The sequence below is a fragment of the Pholcus phalangioides genome, unplaced genomic scaffold (genome assembly GCF_987345545.1).
Source record: "Pholcus phalangioides strain wild (caught in Gottingen) unplaced genomic scaffold, Ppha-v1.0 ptg000007l_1, whole genome shotgun sequence".
NCBI classification, from domain to species: Eukaryota; Metazoa; Arthropoda; class Arachnida; order Araneae; family Pholcidae; genus Pholcus; species Pholcus phalangioides.
In genome coordinates, this window is record NW_028301600.1 from 6,980,350 (window position 1) to 7,005,344 (window position 24,995).

Here is a 24,995-nt window from a genome sequence, read left to right on the forward strand (position 1 = left end):
GATGCATTACATTATTGTCCTTCGCTTCATTGGAAGAATAGTTGGTGAGAGAGGGTTTTTCTCTACTAACCCTCTCTAAAAATAGTGACACTAGCAAAAAATTCACTAGCACATTCCACACCTTGAGGGCCACACAAAAAATGCATAATGTTAGGTGAGGTATCTTGTAAATGCTGATGAGAGAGTTGAACAAAATAATATAATATTAAAAATTATCATCCAAAAATTAGAAATTGATACAGAACTGAAACTTTTATATATTTACCTGTACATCAGAAAACCTATTTAACTTTTCAAGCACTGTCGTTTTCCCACTTCCAATATTACCTTCTACTGCAACCTTAAATTTAAAAAAATAAGAAAAACTTAATAAGAAATTCTAATTCTGAACTGGTTTCTATAACTTAAGCAAAGAAATGAAAAATCATTGTAATTCAAAAAGCATGCAACCAATTTTTGTAAAACTTTATGGTGAGCTATATTATATGATATGAAACTGAAAAAAATAAGAACATGTGAAACAAAGCTTTCAGATTCTGCCTTAACAAAAAAAAAACATACAGGGCTGCATCATGACACAGCAGCTAGGTTAAAAGAGTGGAATACAACAGTGGGACAAAATGGTGAATGAGAAAAAAACAATCAGTTATGTAAAGAGATGACACTCACAAACTAACACGTCTGAAATACTCAGAAAATCGGAAAAAGATGCATAAAAATTTGGTTCACGCATCCTGAGGGAAACATACTTTCCTAGTTCCAAGAAGAAAAAGTATAGAGAGAAAAACCTCTCCAATTCTTTTTTTTTTCCCCGTTTTTACCATCTATCATGATCGCATAAAAAGTGTTGATGTTAAAGATGACAAGATATCTAGTTGCATCCCCGAATGAGTGGCCGTATACAGAGTTTTCTAATTTGAGAGTTTTCCCCTATGGGTTACATACCGGAAATTCTGGTAATTTTGCAGCTATCTACCAGCATTCAAAGATGTTGTCTATACGACGTAAATTCGCTTTATTCCAACAAGATTGCGAATGCACGTTTTTTGAAAAATCAGAAAGGTTTGGAATGGCCATTCGAAGTGTAAAAGAGTTTTTTGGGATCGTTGGAGGAAAAAACTCTACCTTGAAGTTTTGTTGTCTAGCCACTATAAGGTCGTTGTGGTTTCGCATCCGAAAATCAGGGTGTGTATGCAGAGTTGGCCTTTGGAGGGGCACAAAAATTTCTTAAGCAGAAATTTTGGATTTTTTAAATATTATATATTATTTAACATTTTTGATCATCTTGGGGGTTTCTCCGAGCATTACCCGCAGTGCCCACTTTTTTTTGAAGATGCGCACACACTTTTTCCCTTTCCTTGGAAGTTTGAAATATTAAAATATTTTTTTTTTATAGCTTGTTTTTTTATAGCTCGAATGTGTTGAGACATAATATGACACCCCAAAAGTGGGGAGGAACGGTCATAATGTCCTGTGACTAAAAGAAATGCTGTTGATGGATTTATGTGGAACCATAGTAGTTGAACCTTTGCTAAAAGATATACGAGTAATAAAACAGATGTACATCTTCGCAAGGAAATCGGAAATCGAAAAAAAAAAAGCTATGGGGATGCTGCTTTGCAAAACATGACAAAGATAATAGTAATAATAATCTCAGACCTTGAAATATAATTGTCAACTTCATCTAGTGATGAGATAATAAAGTATAAGGATGGCTCTACAGAGATGGCAGGACATGTATGACAAATTATTTCGTCATATCTATGTGAAAAAGACCGAAAAGTCTGCATGTCAGCAAATGCTGTCGTAGGCAACACCATTACGTATATCAGCGATGGCAAATGCCATCGTAACCACTTGAATGGTGAAAAAGACCAAAAAAAGTCTGTGCATCGGCATATGCCGTCGTAGGCACAAACATTACGTATGGCAGCGACGGCAAATGCCATTGTAACCACTTGACTGGTTAAGTTTCATCAACATAAATCTGACATAGCGCCCATATTCAGGTGTGAAAATATGTTGCAGTTAAATGGGGGAATATCAGAGTTGTGGACCATCAGGGAGGGAAAAAGAAATTCCATCAGGAAATTGTTTCACAAGGATTTATATTGAGAGAATTAAAAGATAACGTCAGAATCATTTGCTTTAAATTTAATCAGAGATATTATTGAAAGAGTTAAGGTTTTCCAATATGGAAAATCAAACAGGAGAGAGAATTAATAGATTGATTTATTAGTAAATATATAAATGTGTCTAATTTAATTAGATTCGTTTTACAATTATTGCATGTGATAAATTCCATGTTAAATTCTGTGTTAATGGGTTCCTTTGCAAGTTTTCTCTATCAATAGTCAATCTAAGTAAAAGAACCTAGTTACAAGCTAGTAAATTAACTTTTTTTTTCAATGATCTTTCAAATGGAACATGTTTTTAGAAATGCGAACTACTTATTTGATTCACAGGAATACCAGTGAGAACCCACTTTATCCAAAAAAGGACCCAGATTTTACTAATAACTTGGGTCCCACAACCCAGGTAAATTAGAGTATAGCGGCATCTCTGATGTATGTACAGTAAAACTTCGATTAACCATCACAGTCTGGACCAGGGCTAAATCAATGCCAGAACTTTGCCACTGGACTTATCCCGTTGCAGAGATCTCTTCCAGCCCAGCTTCATGGAAGAGTCCGGAACGCCCTGAATCAGGGCTGTGACGAATAACCAAATAGATGGATAACAGAAATCTCTTAATACACATATGTAAACTGAAGAGCTAAAAAAACTGGTAGAGGCATGCGTATGCAAATAAAGAGATATGGAACCAATCAGAGTACGGTGCTGCAGTCGGCAACACCTATATAATATAACAAGTGTCTGGCATAGTTGTTAGATTGGTTACTGCTGCTACAATGGCAGGTTATCGAGAATTAAGTGAGTTTGAACGTGGTGTTATAGTCGGCGCACGAGAGATGGGACATAGCATCTCCGAGGTAGCAATGAAATTTGGATTTTCACGTACGACCATTTCACGAGTGTGCCGTGAATATCAGGAATCCGGTAAAAAATTAAATCTACGACATCGCTGCGGCCGGAAAAAGATCATGCAAGAACGGGACCAACAATGACTCACGAGAATCATTAAACGTGACAGACGTGCAACCCTTCCGCAAATTGCTGCAGATTTCAATGCTGGGCCACCAACAAGTGTCAGCCTGCGAACCATTCAACGAAACATCATCGATATGGGCTTTCGGAGCCAAAGTGTGATTACCCTTGATTACTGCACGACACAAAGCTTTACGCCTCGCCTGGGCCCGACAACACCGACATTGGACTGTTGAGGACTGGAAACACGTTGCCTGGTCTGACGAGTCTCGGTTCCAATTGCTTCGAGCTGATGGTGTAACATGACGACCTGGGATCTCTTACAATCCTGTTGTTCATTTAATCTTGTTTAGGCCCCAGGGTTCGTTGGTTACCGGAAACCATCCGAGGCTTCCGCTGACATTCCGGTTCGGGTCAGTTAGTTCGCTTAGTCTGACGGTTGGGGGGTGGGGTCCCCTAGCTGTCGGGCGAGAACAGGGCCAGAGGTCGGGCTACCAACATCCCATATAAATTCCGCTTTACATCTATGTCAGAGATCCCAATAGCTCGTCTAGTTACCTTCTCTTTCCCTCTGGGGGTTCCCGTGGTTCGTCGGTGGAGGCCACGTTGAGTCGTCAAATTCTATTTTAATTGTGCAATATAATATAAATGTTCAGCAAAGTGTTATATAAATGTGCAATATATTTTACCTCCACGCCGTCGGTGGTTCCTAGGACCATCTCACGGTTTATAATGTCATGAGTTTTTACAATGTACAATAGGCCTAAAAGTTGTGGATCCTGGCCAGATCTCCAATTTGTTATGTTTGGTTGCCAGATTCAATATTATAATATTTACAATATTTTCTTTTCTCATGAGATTATGTAAATCGGATACAAGCTAATACCGCACCTTCAATATTGTGATTGGTTCTTCAGCGAGGCATTGCGGGAATGCTGCTATATAAAAGCCAGCTAGAGATGTGCTGAGTTACGACTTAATTGTTTACGACCGAATCAACGATTTAATCAGTAAAGCGTCCCGCCCTGTCATGGTGTGAGCTAGATCGTCTCATAAATACAATGAACTTACAATAGTAGAAGTGTGCCTTGGCACTTATCCCGTCTCATCGCACGTAAGGTTTCAACGTTGTCGTCGTGATCCAGTGATCGGTTAGTGGCCAGACCGGCCACCGGTGGACCTTCATCTCCAGTTCCATGTGCAGTGGCTGAGCTTTCATCTCAAAGTGTGTTTACACCAAAATCGTCTGAGGCTGGTGCCGACGAGTCCTTGGGGCAGACACCTGGGAGTATCTACCGGATGATGTGATAACACGTGAAACCTGGACACGGCAGTGAGATCGATTCATATTTCTGTTTCATTGTGACAATGAGAGAAAAGCCTGTGATAATTGTGATGATACGTTAATCAATAGTTCAACATATAAAAGGCCTGTGATAATTGTGATAGCGTTGATTTAATGGTTTAACAATATAATTGAATAAATGTTATAGTTCTATTTAAACTTTGCCTATTTCATTGTTGTCATCCACTCAATGGTTACTGGGGGGAAAAATATTAAAGAACCGGGAGGTAACGACAACGATAGCGTTACAATGGACGTGTACCGTTATGGAGACAACCTCATGAATCCATGGATCCTACATGTCAACAGGGGACTGTTCAAGCTGGTGGAGGCTCCGTGATGGTATGGGGCGTGTGCAGTTGGCGTGATATGGGACCCCTGATACGTCTAGATACGACTCTGACAGGTGACAGGTACGTAAGCATCCTGTCTGATCACCTGCACCCATTCATGTCCATTGTGCATTCCGACGGACTTGGACAATTTCAGCAGGACAATGCGACACCCCACACGTCCAGAATTGCTACAAAGTGGTTCCAGGAACACTCTTCTGACTTTAGACACTTCCGCTGGCCACCAAAATCCCCAGACATAAACATTATTGAACATATCTAGGATGCCTTGCAACGTGCTGTTCAGAAGAGATCTCCACCCTCTTACTCCTACGGATTTATAGACAGCCCTGCAGGATTCATGGTGTCAATTACCTCCAGCACCACTTCAGACATTAGTTGAGTCCATGCCACGTTGTGTTGCTGCCCTTCTGCGTGCTCGCGGGGGCCCTACACGATATTAGGCAGGTGTACCAGTTATTTTGGCTGTTCAGTGTATAATAACATGATTTTACTGCGGGCTTGGAATGAAAATGAAATCCTTTAAAAGTGAATAATACATATCATATTTAATTTTACAAAATGATCAATATCAAATCACAAATCAATTTACAAAACTTCAATATAAGGCCAGCCAAGGCATTGGTGACATTGAAAATAGCGCCCTTTATATTGTGTATCTCTTCCAAAATTGTTTGACAGTCAATATCATCATCAGATGAAAGCAAGCCTTCGATAAAACTTTTCTGTAAAATCTCTTCATATTTTCAATAATGCCCTGGGTCCATAGGCTAGATAAATGGATACAAGATTCATCGAAAGACTGGTTATTTGTGGAGATGAATTTTCTTCCTTGTAATCTTCATCTCCACAAATAACCAGTCTTTCGATGAATCTTGTATTGACAAGTGGAGAGGACGTTTCTATATGTAGATAAATGGAGTTGACATAAGTGGTGTGTCGGGCATTGTCCATTAACATCAGTGCTTTCTGCGGCAATTGCTTTTCGGCCATATGAACTCTAACTTGAGGCACGAAAACATTGTGGAACCATTGTGAAAAAATTATTTGGTCCATCCTAGCACTTTTTTAGGCATAATAGATCACAGCCAATACGTTCATATTTAAATTTTTGAAAGCATATGGTTTTTTGGAATTACCAATTACCAGCAGGGGTAATCTATGATTGCCAGTGGCATTTGCACAGACCATATCTGTGATCTGATCTTTTTGGACCTTAAAACCTGGGGCGGTTTTTTTAGTGACGGCTAATCAAAGTTTTACTGTACATTAAAAGCCATACCCACAGCCCAAGGCTCCTAAGCCACTGCTTTCAGAGCTCCTTGGAACCTATACATCCCTGCTGAGAACGATCACGTACAGCCATAGGAAAAGGGATACACCATGATATTGATGTCAAAGCTGGGAGGGGCACAATGAAAAAAGGGAAAAAAAGAGAAATCAATAGGACAGCTGACTGATTAAAAGTATTTTGAACAGCATCACTGAAGTAAGTTTTTGGAAATAGAACATTGTCAGCCCCAAAGCAGAATGTGCCAAAATCTGTGACGTACGTCGCAGAACAATTACCGCTACTGCAGAACAGTTTGGAAGAATTTTAAGAAAAAGTGCAAAAAAAACACATATATAGGGATTTTTACCGCATTTTCAGTCAGCCGAAGGCTCATCGCACAACAGTGCTAAACATTCTGCTGTGGGGACTGTCAGTTTAGAAAAAAATAAATGGTAGTAGTTCACAAGTACGGGGTGATTATAAAGAAACTATCCCGACATATGGACCCGAAACTATCCCGACATATGGACCCCTAACTATCATACCATTCACAGAAACAATGAAATTTTGGCATAAGGTATTTTGAGGTATGCACTCAAGAATGATATGGAAAACAACAGTGTCACTCTAACAGTTACGGTTACAGTGAGAAAATTTCGAAAATATCAAATGGCAACACCAAGTTTTTTTGTATTGGAATGTGATCTCCATACTGAAAAACACTAAATAGCGTTGGAATGGCACCTGTAGCACGAAAATCCCCGGAGCTAGGCAAGGAAAAAGTAAAAAGGACTTTGCCGTGCACCAGAGCATTAATGTTCGTTTCATTCGTCACACCGTTTCTTCGGCTGAGATCCCAGCCTGATTAGTCCTCCACAAGGTCATGTGGAAAATTTGTGAAACACAATAAAATGCTTTATTTTATGCTGCTTCTCTGTCCTTATTGGTTGTCCTCACTTTTAGCCTATCTACCGCCGGTGATTTTCATGCTACAGTTGCCGTTCGAATGCTATTTAGGGTTTTTCACAATGGAGATCACATTCCAATACAAAAAACTTGGTGTTGCCATTTGATATTTTCGAAATTTTCTCACTGTAACCGTAACTGTTAGAGTGACACTGTTGTTTTCCATATCATTCTTGAGCGCGTACATTAAAATACCTTATGCCAAAATTTCATTCAGTTTCTGTGAATGGTATGATAGTTAGGGGCCCATATGTCGGGATAGTTTTTTTATAATCACCCTGTATATTATTAATTTAAGACTCATGCTGTTCAGATTTTGATATTTCACTCTTATATTCAGGGTGCATAAGGTATGCAAACAAAAGATAGGGAAAAATAATCTCAAACTTCAATTTTATGACTCTGACCATGTTACTGATCAAAGTGTATGTATCAAGCGCATTGGCATACGCAAAGGGGTATTGGGGTTCTAACCCCTCCTCAAGCCAAGATTATAGTGTTATTTTGCAGGAAAAAATTTAACCCCAAGAAGAAAAAAAAATTGAACCCCCCCCCCCCCCTTGAGAAAATTCTGTGTACATCTGTGATCAAGTGACATATATATAACACTTTTAAGAGTTAAGTTTTGTCTCAGTAAACTTGAACACTGTGCTGACCGTCCTAAATTAATCCATTTCCACTCTCGTGGAAAAAACTTTACTCTAGTCAAAACACAGATAATCTGTTGGGATTCATTGTTTTTCTTGCTATTTGTCTCCAATGGTTTTTTTTATTGCCTCGCTACCAGGTAAATATAGAGAAATCTGAATCCCCTTTAAGAATTATTCAACATAAATTGCCTATAAACATTAGCAAACCTTAAGTATGAATTAGCGTGATCACCTGATCAAATAGATTCTTGATTATTTGAAAAGGAATTGATGCAATAAAGAAAAAACATTTTCTTAAATGCACAGCATATTTTCTCATGACATTATTGAAATTATTGTAGAGATGCGAAATATTTCATGTATTTCACATTTATAAACATAACAATCCAATATTCTTTTACAAAGACAATAATTTGTAAAACTGTAAACATACGTTACGAAAATTTTCAAGTCGCACCACTTTTTCTGCTTGGTAAAAAGTTAAAACTATGCTGTTCATTGAATTCATGGCCCAAATGCAAGGTGATGTGGTACGACTCATTTAACTCCCCAATATTTATCATTTGGTCTCAAATGCAGTAAGGAGTTGGTAATGAAATACAGACACAGAGGTTTCTAAAGTGACATTTATCATTACACAATCATTACATTATCATTACAAATCATTACACAAAGTGTGAAAATGTCAATCAAACATTAAAAAAATCATGTTTACCGTCATAGAAAGAGCCAACCTCAGACAGCTGACCATGTAGTCACAAAAACATTTTTTTAATTGGACACAGAATGGATAGGATATAGCTCACTGTACAGTCTTTGGACCGCTTTACCATTATTCTCAGCAGTCATATATTGAATAAAAATTTGAATTTCTATGTATTCATAATTTTTTCTATTTTGTGTGCAATCAACGGTCTGAATTCTAGTATTTGATCAATCTGGACCTCTCAGCCCATGATACCTGATGTATGCCTCATAACTTACTAGCCTGTGCTTGTGGGCCACATATTCTATGTGGAACAATGGTAGGTTCCAGGGGTGTAAGCAGGATCTACCTTTGGAGGGCACAAAAATTTTCTACCCTTTAAATTAACAGCAATTAGTTAATCTATATATGTAAAATAACAAACTGACTGACTGATTCATCATCGCCGAGCCGAAACTGCTGAAGCTATAAATATCAAATTTGGTCAATAATTTTGTTTCATGACGTAAAGACTCACTAAGAAGGGGATTTTCGAAATTCGACCCCTAAGGGGGTCATAAGGAGGGTTCAAAGGTAACATAGAAATCAGATCGAGCTGAGACCACTGAAATTCATGAAATATTTTTGGTCAGATGTTTTATTTCATGACGTAAAGACTAGGTAAGAAGAGGTTTTTCCAAATTTGATCCTTAAGGGGGGGGGTTCAAAATATAATGGAGAAATCACGCCGAGATGAAACCCCAAGCCATTTTTGTCATACTATGGTTATTTTCTGCAATTAGACCACAACCTACAATTTATTGCCGATTCTGAACAGCAGCCTTTTTTTTATACTCACCGACAGATTGTTGCGGTAAACCCTCAATGTGGGACTCCCTGCAGTAGCAATCTTTTTCTGTGGTCATGTCACTTTTTCTGTTGAACCCATGTCAGAAAAGTTTCTGACAAAGGCCTAACTGGGTATCGAACTTGCGACACCTCTAAGTATCCTTTGATACTTTAGGCGAGTGTCTTATTGACCTGGGCTACTGCGCACAAAATTCATGGAATATATCAGAAGTTTTATTTCATGACGACATAGACTAATGATATTAGTCATGACTAAGAAAGTTTTTTTTTGAAATTCAACTCCTAAGGGGTTCAATAAGGGAGGGTGTCATATAGAGAAATCACGCTGATCTGTAAACACTGAAGCTATAAATATGAAATTAGGTCAGTATTGTATTTCATAATGTAGATATAAACTAAAACAGGATTTCTGAAACTTCATCTCTCTCATGGGGGGTCATGAAGTGTTCAAATATTTTATGGGGGAAACATCGCGGAGTAATTTTCAGATTGCCAAATCCATGCGAGTGAAGAAGTGGGTAACAGCTAGTGCAACATATAAAAAGATAAATCTTTTGATATTTTATTTTTTCACCAAAATATTTTTTTCCCCTAATTTTTAGGTCAGCTCAAAGCGCGGGGGGGGGGGGGGGGGGAGGAGGCACCAGTCCTCTGAGCACCTCCTGCATATGCCTCTGGTAGGTTCAGTGTACACTCCTTACAATTGGGCCATGAAATTCACAGGGATAAACTGTACATTACTTTGAACTTCAATACTAACAGTGAACTTTTTCCCATTTCCTTTGGACATACTTCTCGAAACTGAAATAAAAATAACAAGCAAATGAAAAAATATTATAATTATAAATATACAACAAGAATAATGAATAATGAGTTGAATTCCATCCCCATAAAAATTTCTTTAGACTCAGTGATCTTAAAATTGTTGATGCCAAATGGCTTACTCTTAATTGTACTCCTTTAGAAATCTTTTCACTTCACCTCTCTCTGCCCCCCTTCTGGGTCTAGGTCAATTCGTCGCGCTCAACTTGTCGCGGGACAATTCGTCGCAGTCAATTTGTCGCAGCATCAATTCGTCGTGCTACGAACTCGTCGCGGTACAAATTTGTCGCAGGCTCATTTCGTCGCGGTACAAGTTTGTCGCAAGCTCATTTCATCGCGACAAATTTGAATTGCTTTAAAATTCATATGTTTGTTGTGATCTTATAAATAGGGTAGGTGCTTTAGGCGTAAAAAATGGAACTAATTTTTTTTCTCATTTATTGGAAATGTTCCCCCTGCCCATCTGTTTTAATTTTTAACAAATGAAGGAAAGTATTCATTGAAGTCATTAAATTTTTAAAATTTAATTTTTACCATATAAGTCGCATCTCTGTCGGGATTTCCATTTCTCGCAGTGAGGGATGTTGAAGAGCTCACGCAAATAAAAAATTGAGATAAAATAAATTTTTAAATTTTAATTTCCACCGTATAGGCCGCATTTCCCACTTTTTGTCGGGATTTGAGTCCCTGAGTACGGGTTTGCGTCCCTTATAAACGGAATGAATGGCGATTTTCAGCCTCCCCCCCCCACCTCCTCAATGTTTCCTTCATGTCAGCACCTTTGACTGGCCAAGCATGCCGGAAGTGTTTGGAACTTGTGGGTTCTTGTCTTGATCTTGAAGTAGGAAATTTTGATTTCTGAATCATTTCTCTGGGTACTCATACCCATTCCATAAAGTACCCTGGGCACCAACAGCATGTCTGTCTCTGACACCACTGCAAATGCCAATCGATTTTTGATTTTTTTTTCAACTCTAAAGTAACAACTCTCGAGTGAAAAGAATGAAATCAGACTTTTAATTAGATCATTATTCTTCATGTACATGACACTCGAAATTAAAATTACAATATCAATTACATTTAAAAATTTAACTGCATATAAAAGTTTAATTATATTTGAAAATTCGGTTATAAAAATTTTAAATGTTAAATAATTGATTTGATAAATATCATGTGGAAAAATTTCGGTTTGTATGCTATTCCCCAAATTACAGTGAGCCTATCTTTAACGGTAAATTTCTATTTGCCCCATCACAGTATCTCCATAAGAACCTGAAATATTTAATTAATTAATAATTCAATTAAATTAATATTTAATTTTCACCGTATAAGCCGCACTTCCCGCTTTTGTTGGGATTTCTCACAGCGAAGGGAGTTGGGCGCAGATCAAGGATGGAAATGTACAGTGCTTATGAATGACAATTCGATGAAGTTTTCATAATGCCCACAGGATGAGCACCGACAAAGGCAATGTAATCACCAATAAGAAAGATGACTATGGGTCAGTCGCATAGATACAATATAACCATTAATCTTATGTTTATAATCAGTCGCATATCTTTGGCAGGCTTGTTTGAATATTTTCACATAGTTTTCATTAGCATCTAAGCTTAATTAAATATTTCAGGTTCTTATGGAGATACTGCAATGGTAAATGTTGGTGACTCTTGAAGGGGGGGGGGCGGGAGAAACTCTCGAGCCCATGGGGCAGATAGAAATTTACCGTTAAAGATAGGCTTTTCAACGATAATTTTCAAACATAATTAAACTTTTATATGCAGTTAAATTTTTAAATGTAATTGATATTGTAATTTTAATTTCGATGACCTTTCTGCATTGACAAAAATTAATTATTTTCAGTTAACTGTGTGTACACTTTTGTTCATGTTTTTATTTCACGTGTAAGACAAAAACCTACATACAAGCTCGCGTGGAACATGTACAGTGAAGAATCGACGGTTCGACGAATTGATTCTGCGCTGTAATATATAAATTGACGTCACGACGAATTGACACGGCGGAAAACTTGTACAGCTACGAATTGGAGCTGCGACAAATTTGTACCGCGACGAATTGACACTGCGACAAATTTGTATTGCGACGAATTGACACTGCGACAAATTTGTATCGCGACGAATTTGTACCGCGACGAATTGATACTGCGACAAACTTGTACCGCGACGAATTGAGCGCGACAAATTGACCGGCTACGCCCCCTTCAGCTCTTTTTTCACTCATTTCAAAAACTTAATTCTGGACATATTTCTCAATTCCCTTCAAATTATAACTGGAAATTGGAATCTACCAAAAATGGACCTCAGTCCTTTTCACGCATTCACCATATTAATAATGAAGTTATATATGTAACTGTTCCTAAAATCGAAACTTCTTCAAACTACAGTGAAACTCTTCTAAGACAGCCACTCAGCATTCTGCAAAAAAGTGGCCATTGGCAGAGGTGAAAGCAGAATACAGGTTGTATGACAGGAAAAACACATTTCAGGGAGTGCGCCAAAATAACAGTTTTCAATATCACAAAAAATCTTATGCTTAATTTATTTACAAGGCCCAAAAAACATACATTTACAGTGAAACCTTACAACCCTACAATGATACTCGATATAACGACAAATCTCTCTAGATTGGTATTTCTTCAAATCTTGTTTGGAATAACCTATAGTTTGTAATGTTAAATTTTTCTCGATACAATGATATCCTTTACTATGGTAAACTCCTCTATAACAATATTTATCTTAAAAGGATTTTTATTATTATAACTTTGTTTTTTTGCTCGAAATATATCCTGCAGTATATTTTTTAACTCATCTTACATGTTTCAGTTCATTTGAGGATGTCTAATAATATTGCTATTAGGCATCACCTAATCTGTTTGATATCACTACTTTTTGTGTGATACACCAAAGTATATAGTGCGATAAACCTCTTTACAGGGGCAATACACATCCAACTGAATCTTTTTATCAGCTAATCAATTAAAATATTTTGAAGCGAATTAATACTCGAAAGCACATTTTTTGGTGACACGTGATGATGTTTCCTCTCAATACAACAATAATTCCTTTACAAAGATATTTTTTCTTGGTCCGGTATTGTAATTTATATCAAGGATTTGCTGTATTTTATGCAGAACTTGAAATACTAGATCATAAGATCAATTCCTTAATCTGTATTATCTCCGGGATCTGTTCTTCCTGAATAATAATTACTTCACGTTCTTTCCTCATATTTCTTTTACTCCATCACTATTGTTCTACTGAATCTTTGCTTGCTAAAAAGTGAAGAAAGTATTCGCAAAGCCAAAACTTCCACATCCTTTACCTATTCAACAAAGACCATAGGTCATTTGTCTGGTTTACCCCATCACCCAGGGAGTAAAATTTTAAACTATCTTATCAGCTAGCAGCAACCATATAGCATTAGCCTTTGTCATCCTATTTAAAAATATTTCCAACCTGATAGTGTCACACATGAACAGAAAATCCGATTGGTCCAAAAAAATATTTATGCTGATATATAAAGATTACGAGCAGAACTAGCAGCTTTGAGAAAAAAAAATTGCACAAAACTTTTTTTTTTAACTCTTATCTATAAGGAAGTGGCCGTGGACAGGTTGAGCGCTGAACACATGATTTTTGTATTATGTCTATGGAGCTTGTTGTCTGTTCTGAGAAAAACTGGCTGCAAAGGAAAGTTGGCCAGGGAATAAAGGTGGCAGCCTATGGAAATTTCACTGTATTTTAGAACCACAACTGGAATTATGAACAACTCTAGCTGAACTTTAGAACTGTTTCCAATAAAATTCTGGTCTCTGATTCCTGTCTTTGATGGCTGCTCTGATCATAGAATACCTTTTCTTCTTTTGTCTTTATTCATCATACTATTCTTTTCCTTCAAATTTTCTCCAAAACTCACTTTTTCAAGGCAATTATCGCTAATGAAAAATATCCTTTGTACTCATTTCACTGATTTGTGAATTAACTTAGACAGTGAAACCTGCCCAAGACCAATACTGCATATGAAATGGAAACTTGTATTGAATGGAATCATATTTTATGTAGGCCAAATATTTTAATTTTTTTATTAACTTGTTTCTTTTTATTTTATATCTGTGTATTTCATTTTATCCGATTATTTTCATATTTCTATGTTTCACCTTGCTGTAATTTGATTGTTTTCTGTAGTTTGGTGTAGGCCTACTTAAATAGATAAAATGGTCCAATCAGTGATTAGTGCTTTGATTTGCACCTTTATAAAATGGAAACCTGTCTAAAATAGATTGCTGTTTCAGCCTCTTGATGTTCTGTTTCATACTGGTTCCAATATATCTATCAATCTTAAGGGAATATTCTCTCCCCCCAATCAATAAGACTGGGAAAATTGAAGTTTGTAGCCCACAATATTAAACTCTAAAAGAAAGAAAACGAAATCAATATGACACAACTTGCAAAGAAATAGGAGTGACAAAAAATTTAATATACATTGAAGAAAACAGTTCTATATCTTGTTAGAATGAAAGTGATTACAAGTATAGTTTCTTTTGTCAATCACCTTTGGTTTAATTTCTTGCTTTGAACTTATTTCTGAAAATTTATCTGATTTTAAAAAGAAAGTTTTCAATCTTTAAAAAGGTTATCTTAACAACAAAAACTTTTGAAACCTCTCACTATGACCAAGAAAAGTCTCAGAATATTCTTGAGCTGAAAGTTGTCATTATGAGGGGATTATAACAAAAAATGTTTTGTTTTAAATGTTTCCAGCAATAAAAAAACAATTATATTTCATAATATAAACAAAATTGGTAAATTTTTTTTAACTATTTAAAAATAAAATGAATATTCTTGATTATTCTAATTTTTACATCTCTAAATCTATGTAATAAAAATTATATAATTATTTTAAAAAAATAATAAGGCGGTAAAATTGGTGAATGTTCTTAAACCATTTAAAAATAACTATATATATATATATATATATATATATTAGCCGGCAGCCCAGAAAACAGTAAGGGAGACCAGCATGCTGGGAATAGCCATATTTTTCCGCATGACAATAAATTTGAGTCACAGGTTCCACATAATTCTCAAATATCTACACTGTAAGAAACAATCAATTTGAACTCTGATTGTTCTCTGGATTTTAAGATCCTTTTGTGTTACAAACTATGGCTCCAGCTTCATGTTTACATTTGCTGGCACAAATCTTAAATTATTAAAAAATGGACACTAAGCATATTCATCCGCGTATATTGGATGAGTTTAATAGAAATACAGTATAAGTAGACTGTGAAGTATTTGTGATATCATTTGATTCTGTATATCAAAAATTTTATTAAGCACAGCAATATGTGATGTTAGCTACAGCACATTTCTTCAATCACTGAACATTCCAAAAAACATGCAGAATGCAGCATCGAATTCCTATTGGGTTGATAATTAACAGAAAAAAATAAGTAAATACTTAAATTTTATTAACGTTTGCTACTGGAAAAAAGTATTATCTTATTCAACATTAATAAAAATTAATATCGGTTTTTGAATGGATCCTGATTCTCTGAACCATATTAAACCTCGCTTTTTCCAGCATGCCGGAAACTGATAAAGGCCCCGAATTTCTTGGCATGGGATAAAAACGTTATAAATAAACATGAAAATTTTTTTTCAATCATCTACCATGCAATAGAATTAAAATTTCAGGTAGAAATACTAATACTCATTAAAAGTTCTTTTTTTTAGCGAAGAATATAGCATGAATTACCACTGATATTTGATAAAAATCTTTTCAAACCTACGGCGCGAGCTCCATTACTCACAAAAGACAGGGAAATAGAGCATATATTAACCATTACATGCACGAAGGATATATTCTCAAAAACTGCGAGTTTTAAATTAAAAATTTATTTATTTATATCGCCATGATAACGTTAAAAACTGATGCAATCACAGGGTTGCCAGTTCATTGAAAATTTTCCAACAGATAAAGTCTAGTTACCGCTTCTTCTTCTTCTTCTTCAATTATACAGGGCTTTATGCCTTCGGGCCATCCCCTGTTAGAGAAAAATATTCCACAAGAGCGTAGAACATGTCATAAAAAATATACTGACGAAAACGTTACCATAAACACAGAACATACAGGAATTCCAACATTTTCCATTCTTCTCTCTTCTTCAGAAGGATATGGAGAAAAAAAACACAAACCAGACGAACAAACGCAGATGGAGAAGTCTTCAGGCTTACCACAGTCTAGTTACCGCAGGCTGCAGACGCACGTGATAATATGGACGGTAAAAACTAGGCTCACCATATTTCATCGAGAGAAATACGGCAAATTGGGATTTTAAATACGGGAAAATACGGGACATCGCCAGTTATCGCCAAAAATGATGCCAAAACCAAAAAAAGTTGCCAAATACTGCTGAAATTACGGTAAAATGACAATGGCGGGAAATGAAACATTACTGCAAATTGCTGTGGATTAAAATGAATTCCATGATAAAAAAAACAAATGTGGAGACGAGACAAATGTGGGAGATTAATATCCTTATTTAGTTGTAATTATCATATAATTTATGAGTTGAAAAATAATTTTAATCTTTGACTTCAATGAAGAATAAAAATTCAAGTAGGCTTCTATAATTATAGGCTTCATGTAAAATACGGGAAAAACCAGGACACTTTTGCCAAAAAGTCGGGACGGCCAGAAAAATAGAATATATCGGGATTGTCCCGGAAAATACGGGACATATGGTCACTTCAGTAAGAACCAAAGCGTATGGTAAGAAAAGTAAATGTATATATATAAAAAATATTTCAATTACATTTTTATAAAAAAACCATATAATTTATCATTTAAAAACCGCAATAGTTACAAATAAAGTTAATCTCTCTTTTTTCGAATGAACGTGACGGATAGACCTCTCACGTGAAGACGTTCAAAAAGCAAAGAAGTAAAGGGCCGGCTGTTAATGGGTCGAAGCCATGAAGAATTTTAATGTTTTTCCTCTAACTGTGTTTAAAAAAGCTTCTTCATTACTTTGTGAATATGAGTAACGAAAAGAATTTTATGTGATTAATTAATAAATAGTTCTAATAAATAAATATCTTTTAATTGAAGATCGCACCATTCGTAATCCTTTAAACTGTATGAGATTAATATTGAGAGAGGATGACGGATGGTTTACGTGTTCCTAATTCTAGGCCACCAGATGAAGTTGATGGTTCGAGTTGCTTGACAAGAGACATTTCGGAGGAGACAGTAGACCCGAGAGTACAGGTACGTATTGTTATAAATGATTCTCTAAAGAATTAAGGGTGATAAAAAGTTTCTACATACTTCACTTTTAGTGATTTCCATAATCTACTCATGAATCCCGTGCTTTAGAATGGGAAAATGACTGGATTTGAACGCATTGCACGCATGACACATAGATCTACGTACACTTAGATTTCACAAAAAAACATTTTTCTGACACCCCCACCCCCCGCTTTGGAGGTAAAACTGCAGTAAATTGCCTTTGTGGTGCTAGACTGTATTTGCATGGTCAACTGAAGTTAATGTTGTGTTTCCAAACCTTGAGTTGTGAATGCGAGTTGATTTTCCTGTTAAAAAAGGAACAGCTATAGTATACAAGGATGTTGCTCACCGCTATCCATACAAAGGTTTTTAACAGCTGCCGGATGTGAAGATATATTTACGAAAGAAAATTCAACTGCCCTTACCAGGGCCGATTCTCTTTAAGTCACCCTGTAAAAGTACTAGCTGGATATTGTCAGCCGCATGCGAAAAGCATGATGTACAAATTTTCATTTTTTTATGAGCTGTTTGGATACCTTGTTTTACTATCTAACTTGTGCCTCAAATGTGAATGTGTATCCCTACTGAAATACACGTTACAAAAAATTTTAGGATAATAACTTCCATAGAGTGACATTGGTAGAGTAAACATTCAAATGTCATTTTCCACGTTCTTTTGCAAGGACATTGCACATTCTTGATTCTGGCATGAAGGAGTTGATATATTGATTAGTGCAAGTAGAATCTGAAAAAATTACATTGTACGATACATAGTAAATAGCTAAGCTGAATAAAGGCATTATTTAGTTTTGATATATTTTTAAAAAAAATGAATTTCTTATTTGGTAGTTTTTATTTTGGAGAATCTTTCATGACCCCCCCGAGGGTCGCGACTCATGGTTTGTGCACTAGACTACAAAGGCAACGAATATCTTAATCTTTCCTTATAGCTCGTGTGCACTGAACGGGATTGTATATGGACGGTTGAAGCTAATTCAGACCAAAGCTCACAATTGCTGACATGACCACCAGATGGCAACCTATCCAAGGATGATGTCACTCTTCTCTATCCATACGAAGGTTTTGAACAGCTAACTGATGCAAAGACATATTTAGGAAAGAAACAAAATTCAACTGCCCTTGCGGGGAATCAAGAACCCACATCCTCTCACTTGCCGGGTGAGAGGATCCTACGGCAGAGCCTAGAATTAGTTTGTTTGCTTTATATGAACACCAAAACTCTGGCATCACACTTATCCTGTTCTTGAGATCTCTTCCATCCTAATTTCATAGCAGAGTGAGGAACAAATACAGCACTATTTGTTCCAGACTCTAAAATATAACCAACTAAAGCAAAGAAGAAAGACCGGCTGGGAATAGATAATTCGTCTTATTCTATGGCTTGTAGTTTATTGTGCGTTACCAAGAAAAAGAGGGTGTACATTTGCCCCCTATCCCTTACATAAATTACACTTGTGCCCTTAGGCACTACGGATATGTATGGGTGAGTTGCACTGGAAAGAGTGTTCGTTAATATTAGCTGACGAACACTTTGCCTTATGAATTTTTCGAATGACGAAGACTTTTTCCGCAACATTTTTATTTCGGCTAACAAACTTTTTAGTTGACATGAATGCACATGCTCGCATAACACAGCAGCCTTGTCAGCATGGACGGAGATACGGGGGAGGGGGCCAGATCTAATGTATATGTGTATATATGAATTGACATCATCCCCCCAGCAATAATAACCTTGCCCCCCAGACTTCCAAGTCTATCTATCCTTTTGCTAAAATTTGTGAAGTTCGACCTTGAGCTTTCTTGTTCTTCTGCTGGTAAGGTCAAAATAATAAAGAAGCCGTGGCCGGAGGAGGGTCAATTCAGTTGTATTACCGCCAAAGATAACCTAAGTTCTGTAGGGATTCTATGTGATTTGACTGTGATATTGTCCTTCTGTTGCAACTCACCCATACATATCCGTAGTGCCTAAGGGCACAAGTGTAATTTTTGTTAGGGAGAGGGGCAAACGTACACCCTTCAGTTTTCTTGGTAATGCACAATAAAGCACAAGCCATTGAATAAGATGAATCATCAGTTTCCAGCCGGCCTTTTTTCTTTTTTTTTTTGCTTCTGTCCTTAAACATATAAGCTTGAGGTGAACAGAAAAATGGTCAGATCTGTAAAAAAAAAGGTTTCAGTGAGTGAAAATTTTAAAGTTTTAAAATAGGTGGGGGAAAAAAATAAATTCTACAACTTTTGTAGCATAATCTGGAGTTTTCCCGGGGAATGAAGCTGCATTTGCTTGCGAATTCACTGATAATGATATCAACAGGGGCCCCAGATGTACATTTATGATTTTGCCATCTTTCTATCTTTTTTCTAATAGCACGTGGCCATTTAAAGTTTGAGCGGTCACATACATTTTTTTGCAAACTCAGTGTGATCCGTTACAGGTAAGGGACTATAATTGTGTATGCAGATACTTAATTGATGACTGTTTTGTTTTTGTGTGTCTGGGTTTGTATTAATTTTTTTTCTTCGAATATTCAAGGATCGTCTCTATTTAATGAGGTTTCTGGTATCTGAGGTAGCTCAGAATTTGTTTCCTCTGGTTGACTGAGATCCTTAATTTTGTTCATATTATTTTGCATAATTGTTATCAAAACGTCGCAGAGAGAAACGTTTAATACTTTCACAGGGATCAAAAAAAGACATTAGTAAGGGAAGTATCTACCTACTTTGACATGAAAAGCTGGAAAAAAAATGTATCGAATATACAAATACAAATACAACGCCACAACAGGCAAATTGCCCAACGAGGTGGCTGACTTGAGAACATCATGGATCCCCGAGCCCCTACCTACTACTGCTACACCACACATGCACCCCCCCCCCCCGCGGAACAACGAATCGGTAAATGCGGGAATGTGCGTGTACGTGTAGTGCAACCTGACGTAAAGTTTGTTTCTGTGTAATGCTTGTTATGTGTAGTGCTGTCATCTACCCCCAGTTTTACTAACTATGAGTGAAGTGTTATGGTTGAATGATTTACCGTTGTAGGACTGTTGCTCTCTGTGGCGAGACTTTTTAACGGGAAGATCGGCTCGCATTTGCGCCTTGAAGTTGGGAACCACAGAAAACCAACTTCAGCCGACCACCACTGTGGGGTTCGAACCAGTTCAGGTAATAAGCATTCATTGTTTTTCCAAAAAGTAAAAGAGAGAGAGAGAAAGAGAGAGTTTTCTAACAAAAGGGTAATCAGAGTACAACTTAAGTTCTTCCCATCCAAAGGACAAAAACTTGCACTTGGCCAAAAATTCTTTTTCAGCAGGTGTTTTTTAATTTAAAATTGACTAAATATTCTGCATTAGACAGTTTTTGTCTTGACGAGGTTTCCTGTAATTGAAAAACATTACTTATCCACTAGATTATTTTCCTGTTTCATTTAAGACCAGTTTCCACCTCAGTCAGGTTTCACTGTATCTGCCTCAGAATCACTTTTCAGATACATCTCTTCTAGAAAACTTTGGAGTCATTAATGATTAAGCCAAGTGAAAAGTGTGCATTAAAAAAGCCTATACTTTGATGTTTTCAGAGCACTCATTCTTTTGGTGCGAGACAGTATAAAATTAAACGTGTCTGGAATTTCTACGAGATTATCTTTTACATCTGCATAAGTATGAGACGGAAATGAGCTGACCACATTTCCACATTTAGATCCACGACTAGGAAAGAGCAGACAGCTTTGGTGTCTTGGATGACGAACCAGGTGGGGCACGAATTTCACCTTTTAATTTTTCCTTCAACATCACAAAGAGGCATCAAAATATTTTTTTGCCATGGCTGACCAAGCACCTTGTTGCGGCCCTGATCACATTCACTTACAAACTTGACTGGGTTATGTCAACTAAGTTTTATACATAAAATGTATCTTTGAATTTCAGGCTGTATCTGGAACAAATTAAGCAATTTAAAAGACAAACCTGTGTATGTGTGAAAAATCTTGTTTTAGCTAACAAATATGATTCTGGAACAAATTATCTATGTTAGCCAAGGTATCACTGTATATTTTAGTAGAGCGTAGTTTTAATCCATACATTTGTGGGTTGTAGGCACAGTGGAAACAGTCTATGTGTGTGACAGTAAATTTAGACATTTGTGTTTACCACTCTGAGGAAAAATTGCATGTGCGCTCCTCTACACAAAATAGTTGGAAATCACAGCTGTATTTCACGTCAAAATTTATGCAAAAAATATATGGCTAGTTAGTTATTTTATTGTAATTTTTAGGACCCAGATCTAGGTTATGCAGGAAGTTAAAATGTGCTATCAAACTATTTCCTTGAAAAAAGAACTTCCAAATTTGTATAAGACCACTCAGTCATCAACTTTTTTTTTCAAGCACTAAATATAAATAGATTGAAAATAAAATGGCAAGGAGTTTCATTTGTATTTACAGTGTTATAGCAACCTTTGTGAAAAATGGTCTAGATGTATCTGTCTTTATATTATTCCTATTCTTTTTATTTGGCAATTTACCTTGCACTATTGTTCTCCAACAAAAAGAAACACAATAGTACGTGTATTGAGGCGGCGTCTATTAAATAACCAAAAAATTTTCCTAGGTTGGATCAAGGCCCATGTAGGTAATCTTGGAAACGAGAGAGCAGACTCTCTCTAGCCAAAGCTGCAATCAACTGTGACAATAAACTTTATAACCCTTTCCCACTAATGCTCCTGAAGCGACAACTTAAACAAGCAACCCTCCAGAAATGGCAGCAAATTTGGGACCAAGGAACAACAGCTAGGAAAGTGCACGAAATTGTCCCTCGAGTCACATACAACACACTAAACTGGAATAGGGAGGTGACTATCTTCATAACAGGACACGGCCCATTCCTTATATATCTACACGAACGGAAACACCGCGGAACAGACAAATGTGCCTGCGGTATGGTGGGTACTCCTGTTCACTATGCAACAGAGTGCAAATTTACAAAACATCTACACATGTACAAATATTCCGAAAACAATAGTTCACTCAAAAAAACAAAAACACAGCAGCAAGGATTACAAGCCTTGTCAGATATATACACGCCAACGAAAAACAAGAAATCTGTCCACCAGATTTATAAAATAATGTTCTAAATATTACAAAAATAAGTGGGGGGAAAAAACAAATGGATAAAAACAACAACAAAAATCATATCCACATGACTGCCGCTACTAATACATGATATAGAATGTACTAACGGGACCCGAACAAGAATTTTTATGACATTCCCGTTACAATGATGTAAATGTGATAACCACAAGTGTCCTTCATGCTGCTATTCTAGCTAGGGTGCTAGGCGGGACGACACGAATGGTTTCATAATAACCATTACATGTAGTTTATATTTTATATATATATGTATATATATATATATTTTTTAATTAATATAAATATAACCAGCCAGATCGAGTCAACCAAAACACCAAGACCGAAGCTGATCCTTAGCTAAGGCTCTCTCCAGACAATCCCCCATTTAAACCAAGCCCACATTGCTCACCAAAATAGGTTTAGGGCAAGATGACTAGACCTGGCAGTTATATATATGTATATAAATGTGTGTGTATTTCTCTTTCCTCTATTCAAGTTGTTCATGCATTTCATGTCCACAACACGTGCGTACTCATATTGTCGTATTCATGTTGCTCACCGAATAAGGTGCTAAGCGAGATGCCACGGGTGCTCCCTAATTGTATATACTTCCCCCCCCCCCCCACACACACACACAATACTTCTATTTTGTATATTTTCATTAAATCCGCCGGAGCGAATGAACTCAACCCAATAAAACTGATGCTGGCTTCTAGTCGCAAGTTATCAAACCCATTTGCTCACCATTAAGGTGTTAAGCGAGATGACTCACTCTGATGGATACATATATATATATATATATTATTTCACACTAAGATTCTCATTTCTTTTTCTTTTTGTATCCTGTGTATATAATATGGCAAGTGCAAGATAACAGATGAGATGGCATGGGGGGGGGGGGCGCCAATTGCTTTTAAAACATACCTCCATCCTAATATGTGTACATTCATCTTAACTAAACCCAGAAACTTCTCCAACTCCTAATCCCATCTCGTCTGTAATCACCACAAAATTTGTTAATCGCGACAGTACCCAATTGTCCAGGGAAAATATGTTGTAAAAAAGTTTGTATGTTTTTTTGTTTGTTTTTTTTTCTTTGGATAAGTCCAGTGGCAAAGTTCTGGCGTTCATTCATTCATGCACTATTGTTTGATATAGTTGCCATGTAAATTCAAAAACTCCTTATGTCGTGTAATAAGTTGTTTTTATACTGGCTTCGTGCTCTTCTACTGCCAGTTCTTTAGTCACTAATTTAATCATGCCCATTGTTCTTCATGAATTCTTCAATTGAATGCAGCAAATCATGTGTAAATGACTGCCAAAATATTATGGATGAGTCATATATTTGGTGTTATTACAATTTCAACTCGGAGAACATTCATGATGATGAGTGAACAGAGTGTGCCCATCTATCATTATTGATAATTTTATTAAATTGATGAATTACACTTAAGAGTAAATTGGAGAACAAGAAGCACAAGGCCAGTTCAAAAAATACATTACACAGTTTGATAAGTGTTTGACTGTCACACTGTGACTATGAAGAAAAATAGTCTAGTGATAAAGTTTTTCCAAAAAACTTTTTACTGTTTTTTTTTTTCATTATGAAAGGGCATTTTTATTACTTTCTGGATGAATTGTGTATAAATACTAAAGTTTACACTAATTTTTAAATGATCCAAAAATTTTGTTTGTTGATAATACAAGAGAGAATTTTGTGAGTATCAGTGAAGTAAATCTCATATGAACTTAAATTACAAAAAATATTAATGCAGTATTTTCTTTATATAGGTAGAACTTGAGCGTTTGAATGCTGCCACAGATCTCATCAACAAACTTGAAATTGAATTAGATGTGAGTTCATGATTACTTTTTCTTTCTATAGAATGTTTCATGGATATTTGAAGCTTTTTCTGCTTCATGGGCCTATAGTGTTATTTTCTGATATTTGAAATAATTTGTGGTGCTGCTCAGTCATAGGCGGAGATTGACTTGGAAGTCTGGGGGGGGGCACGATGATGATGCCAATTCATATATACATTAGATCAGTCGCCCCCCCCCATATCTCCGCCCATGTGCTCAGTTATCGAGACGAGTATTAGCATACTTTTCAAATTGCTGCAAATAGCTTTTGATGGTAGCCTGGCATTCTTATTCTTGCTTGTGATTCAAGTGTTGACTTTTTTAAACTGTCAGAACAGTCCTTCAGAAGGCCAAGCTGTTTTCTTCATTACTGATTGGCATTTATCCTGATAACCAACCAGTTCCTAAAATATGAAACACATGTATACAATATATTCAATTAAATTCCAACATCTCACCTGAGATATTAAAAATTCCAAGTGACGAGATCAACTTTTTGAGACGTGCTTACATCCCTACAACAAATACTGATTGTTAGCCAGTGCTGCCATCCATCACAAAATGTATTTCACTCAGACTTGCCAACTTTCCTGATTTAGCCCTGCA

The 24,995-nt window shown here is 36.5% G+C and overlaps 2 protein-coding genes across 5 annotated transcripts in view; one reads left to right on the forward strand and one right to left on the reverse strand.

The window, feature by feature from the left end:
* Positions 1–16,064, reverse strand: part of dnk (deoxynucleoside kinase) — a 68,882-nt gene extending 52,818 nt beyond the window's left edge. The window contains exons 1-3 of one of the 2 annotated variants that reach the window (XM_089232587.1): positions 15,848–16,064; positions 10,011–10,051; positions 266–340 (exon numbers count right to left, since the gene is read on the reverse strand). In XM_089232587.1, the coding sequence (XP_089088713.1) occupies positions 266–340; positions 10,011–10,051; positions 15,848–15,935 (204 nt within the window). In that variant the 5' untranslated portion in view covers positions 15,936–16,064. The remainder of the gene's footprint in view (positions 1–265; positions 341–10,010; positions 10,052–15,847) is intronic. The other variant, XM_089232589.1, reaches the window with a different exon arrangement.
* A 956-nt stretch (positions 16,065–17,020) lies between these two features.
* LOC149084865 (SH3 domain-binding protein 5-like) overlaps positions 17,021–24,995 on the forward strand; it is a 57,671-nt gene continuing 49,696 nt past the window's right edge. The window contains exons 1-2 of one of the 3 annotated variants that reach the window (XM_089232591.1): positions 17,021–17,362; positions 24,318–24,380. In XM_089232591.1, coding sequence (XP_089088717.1) covers positions 17,255–17,362; positions 24,318–24,380 — 171 coding nt within the window. In that variant the 5' untranslated portion in view covers positions 17,021–17,254. The remainder of the gene's footprint in view (positions 17,363–24,317; positions 24,381–24,995) is intronic. The other 2 variants (XM_089232590.1, XM_089232592.1) reach the window with 2 other exon arrangements.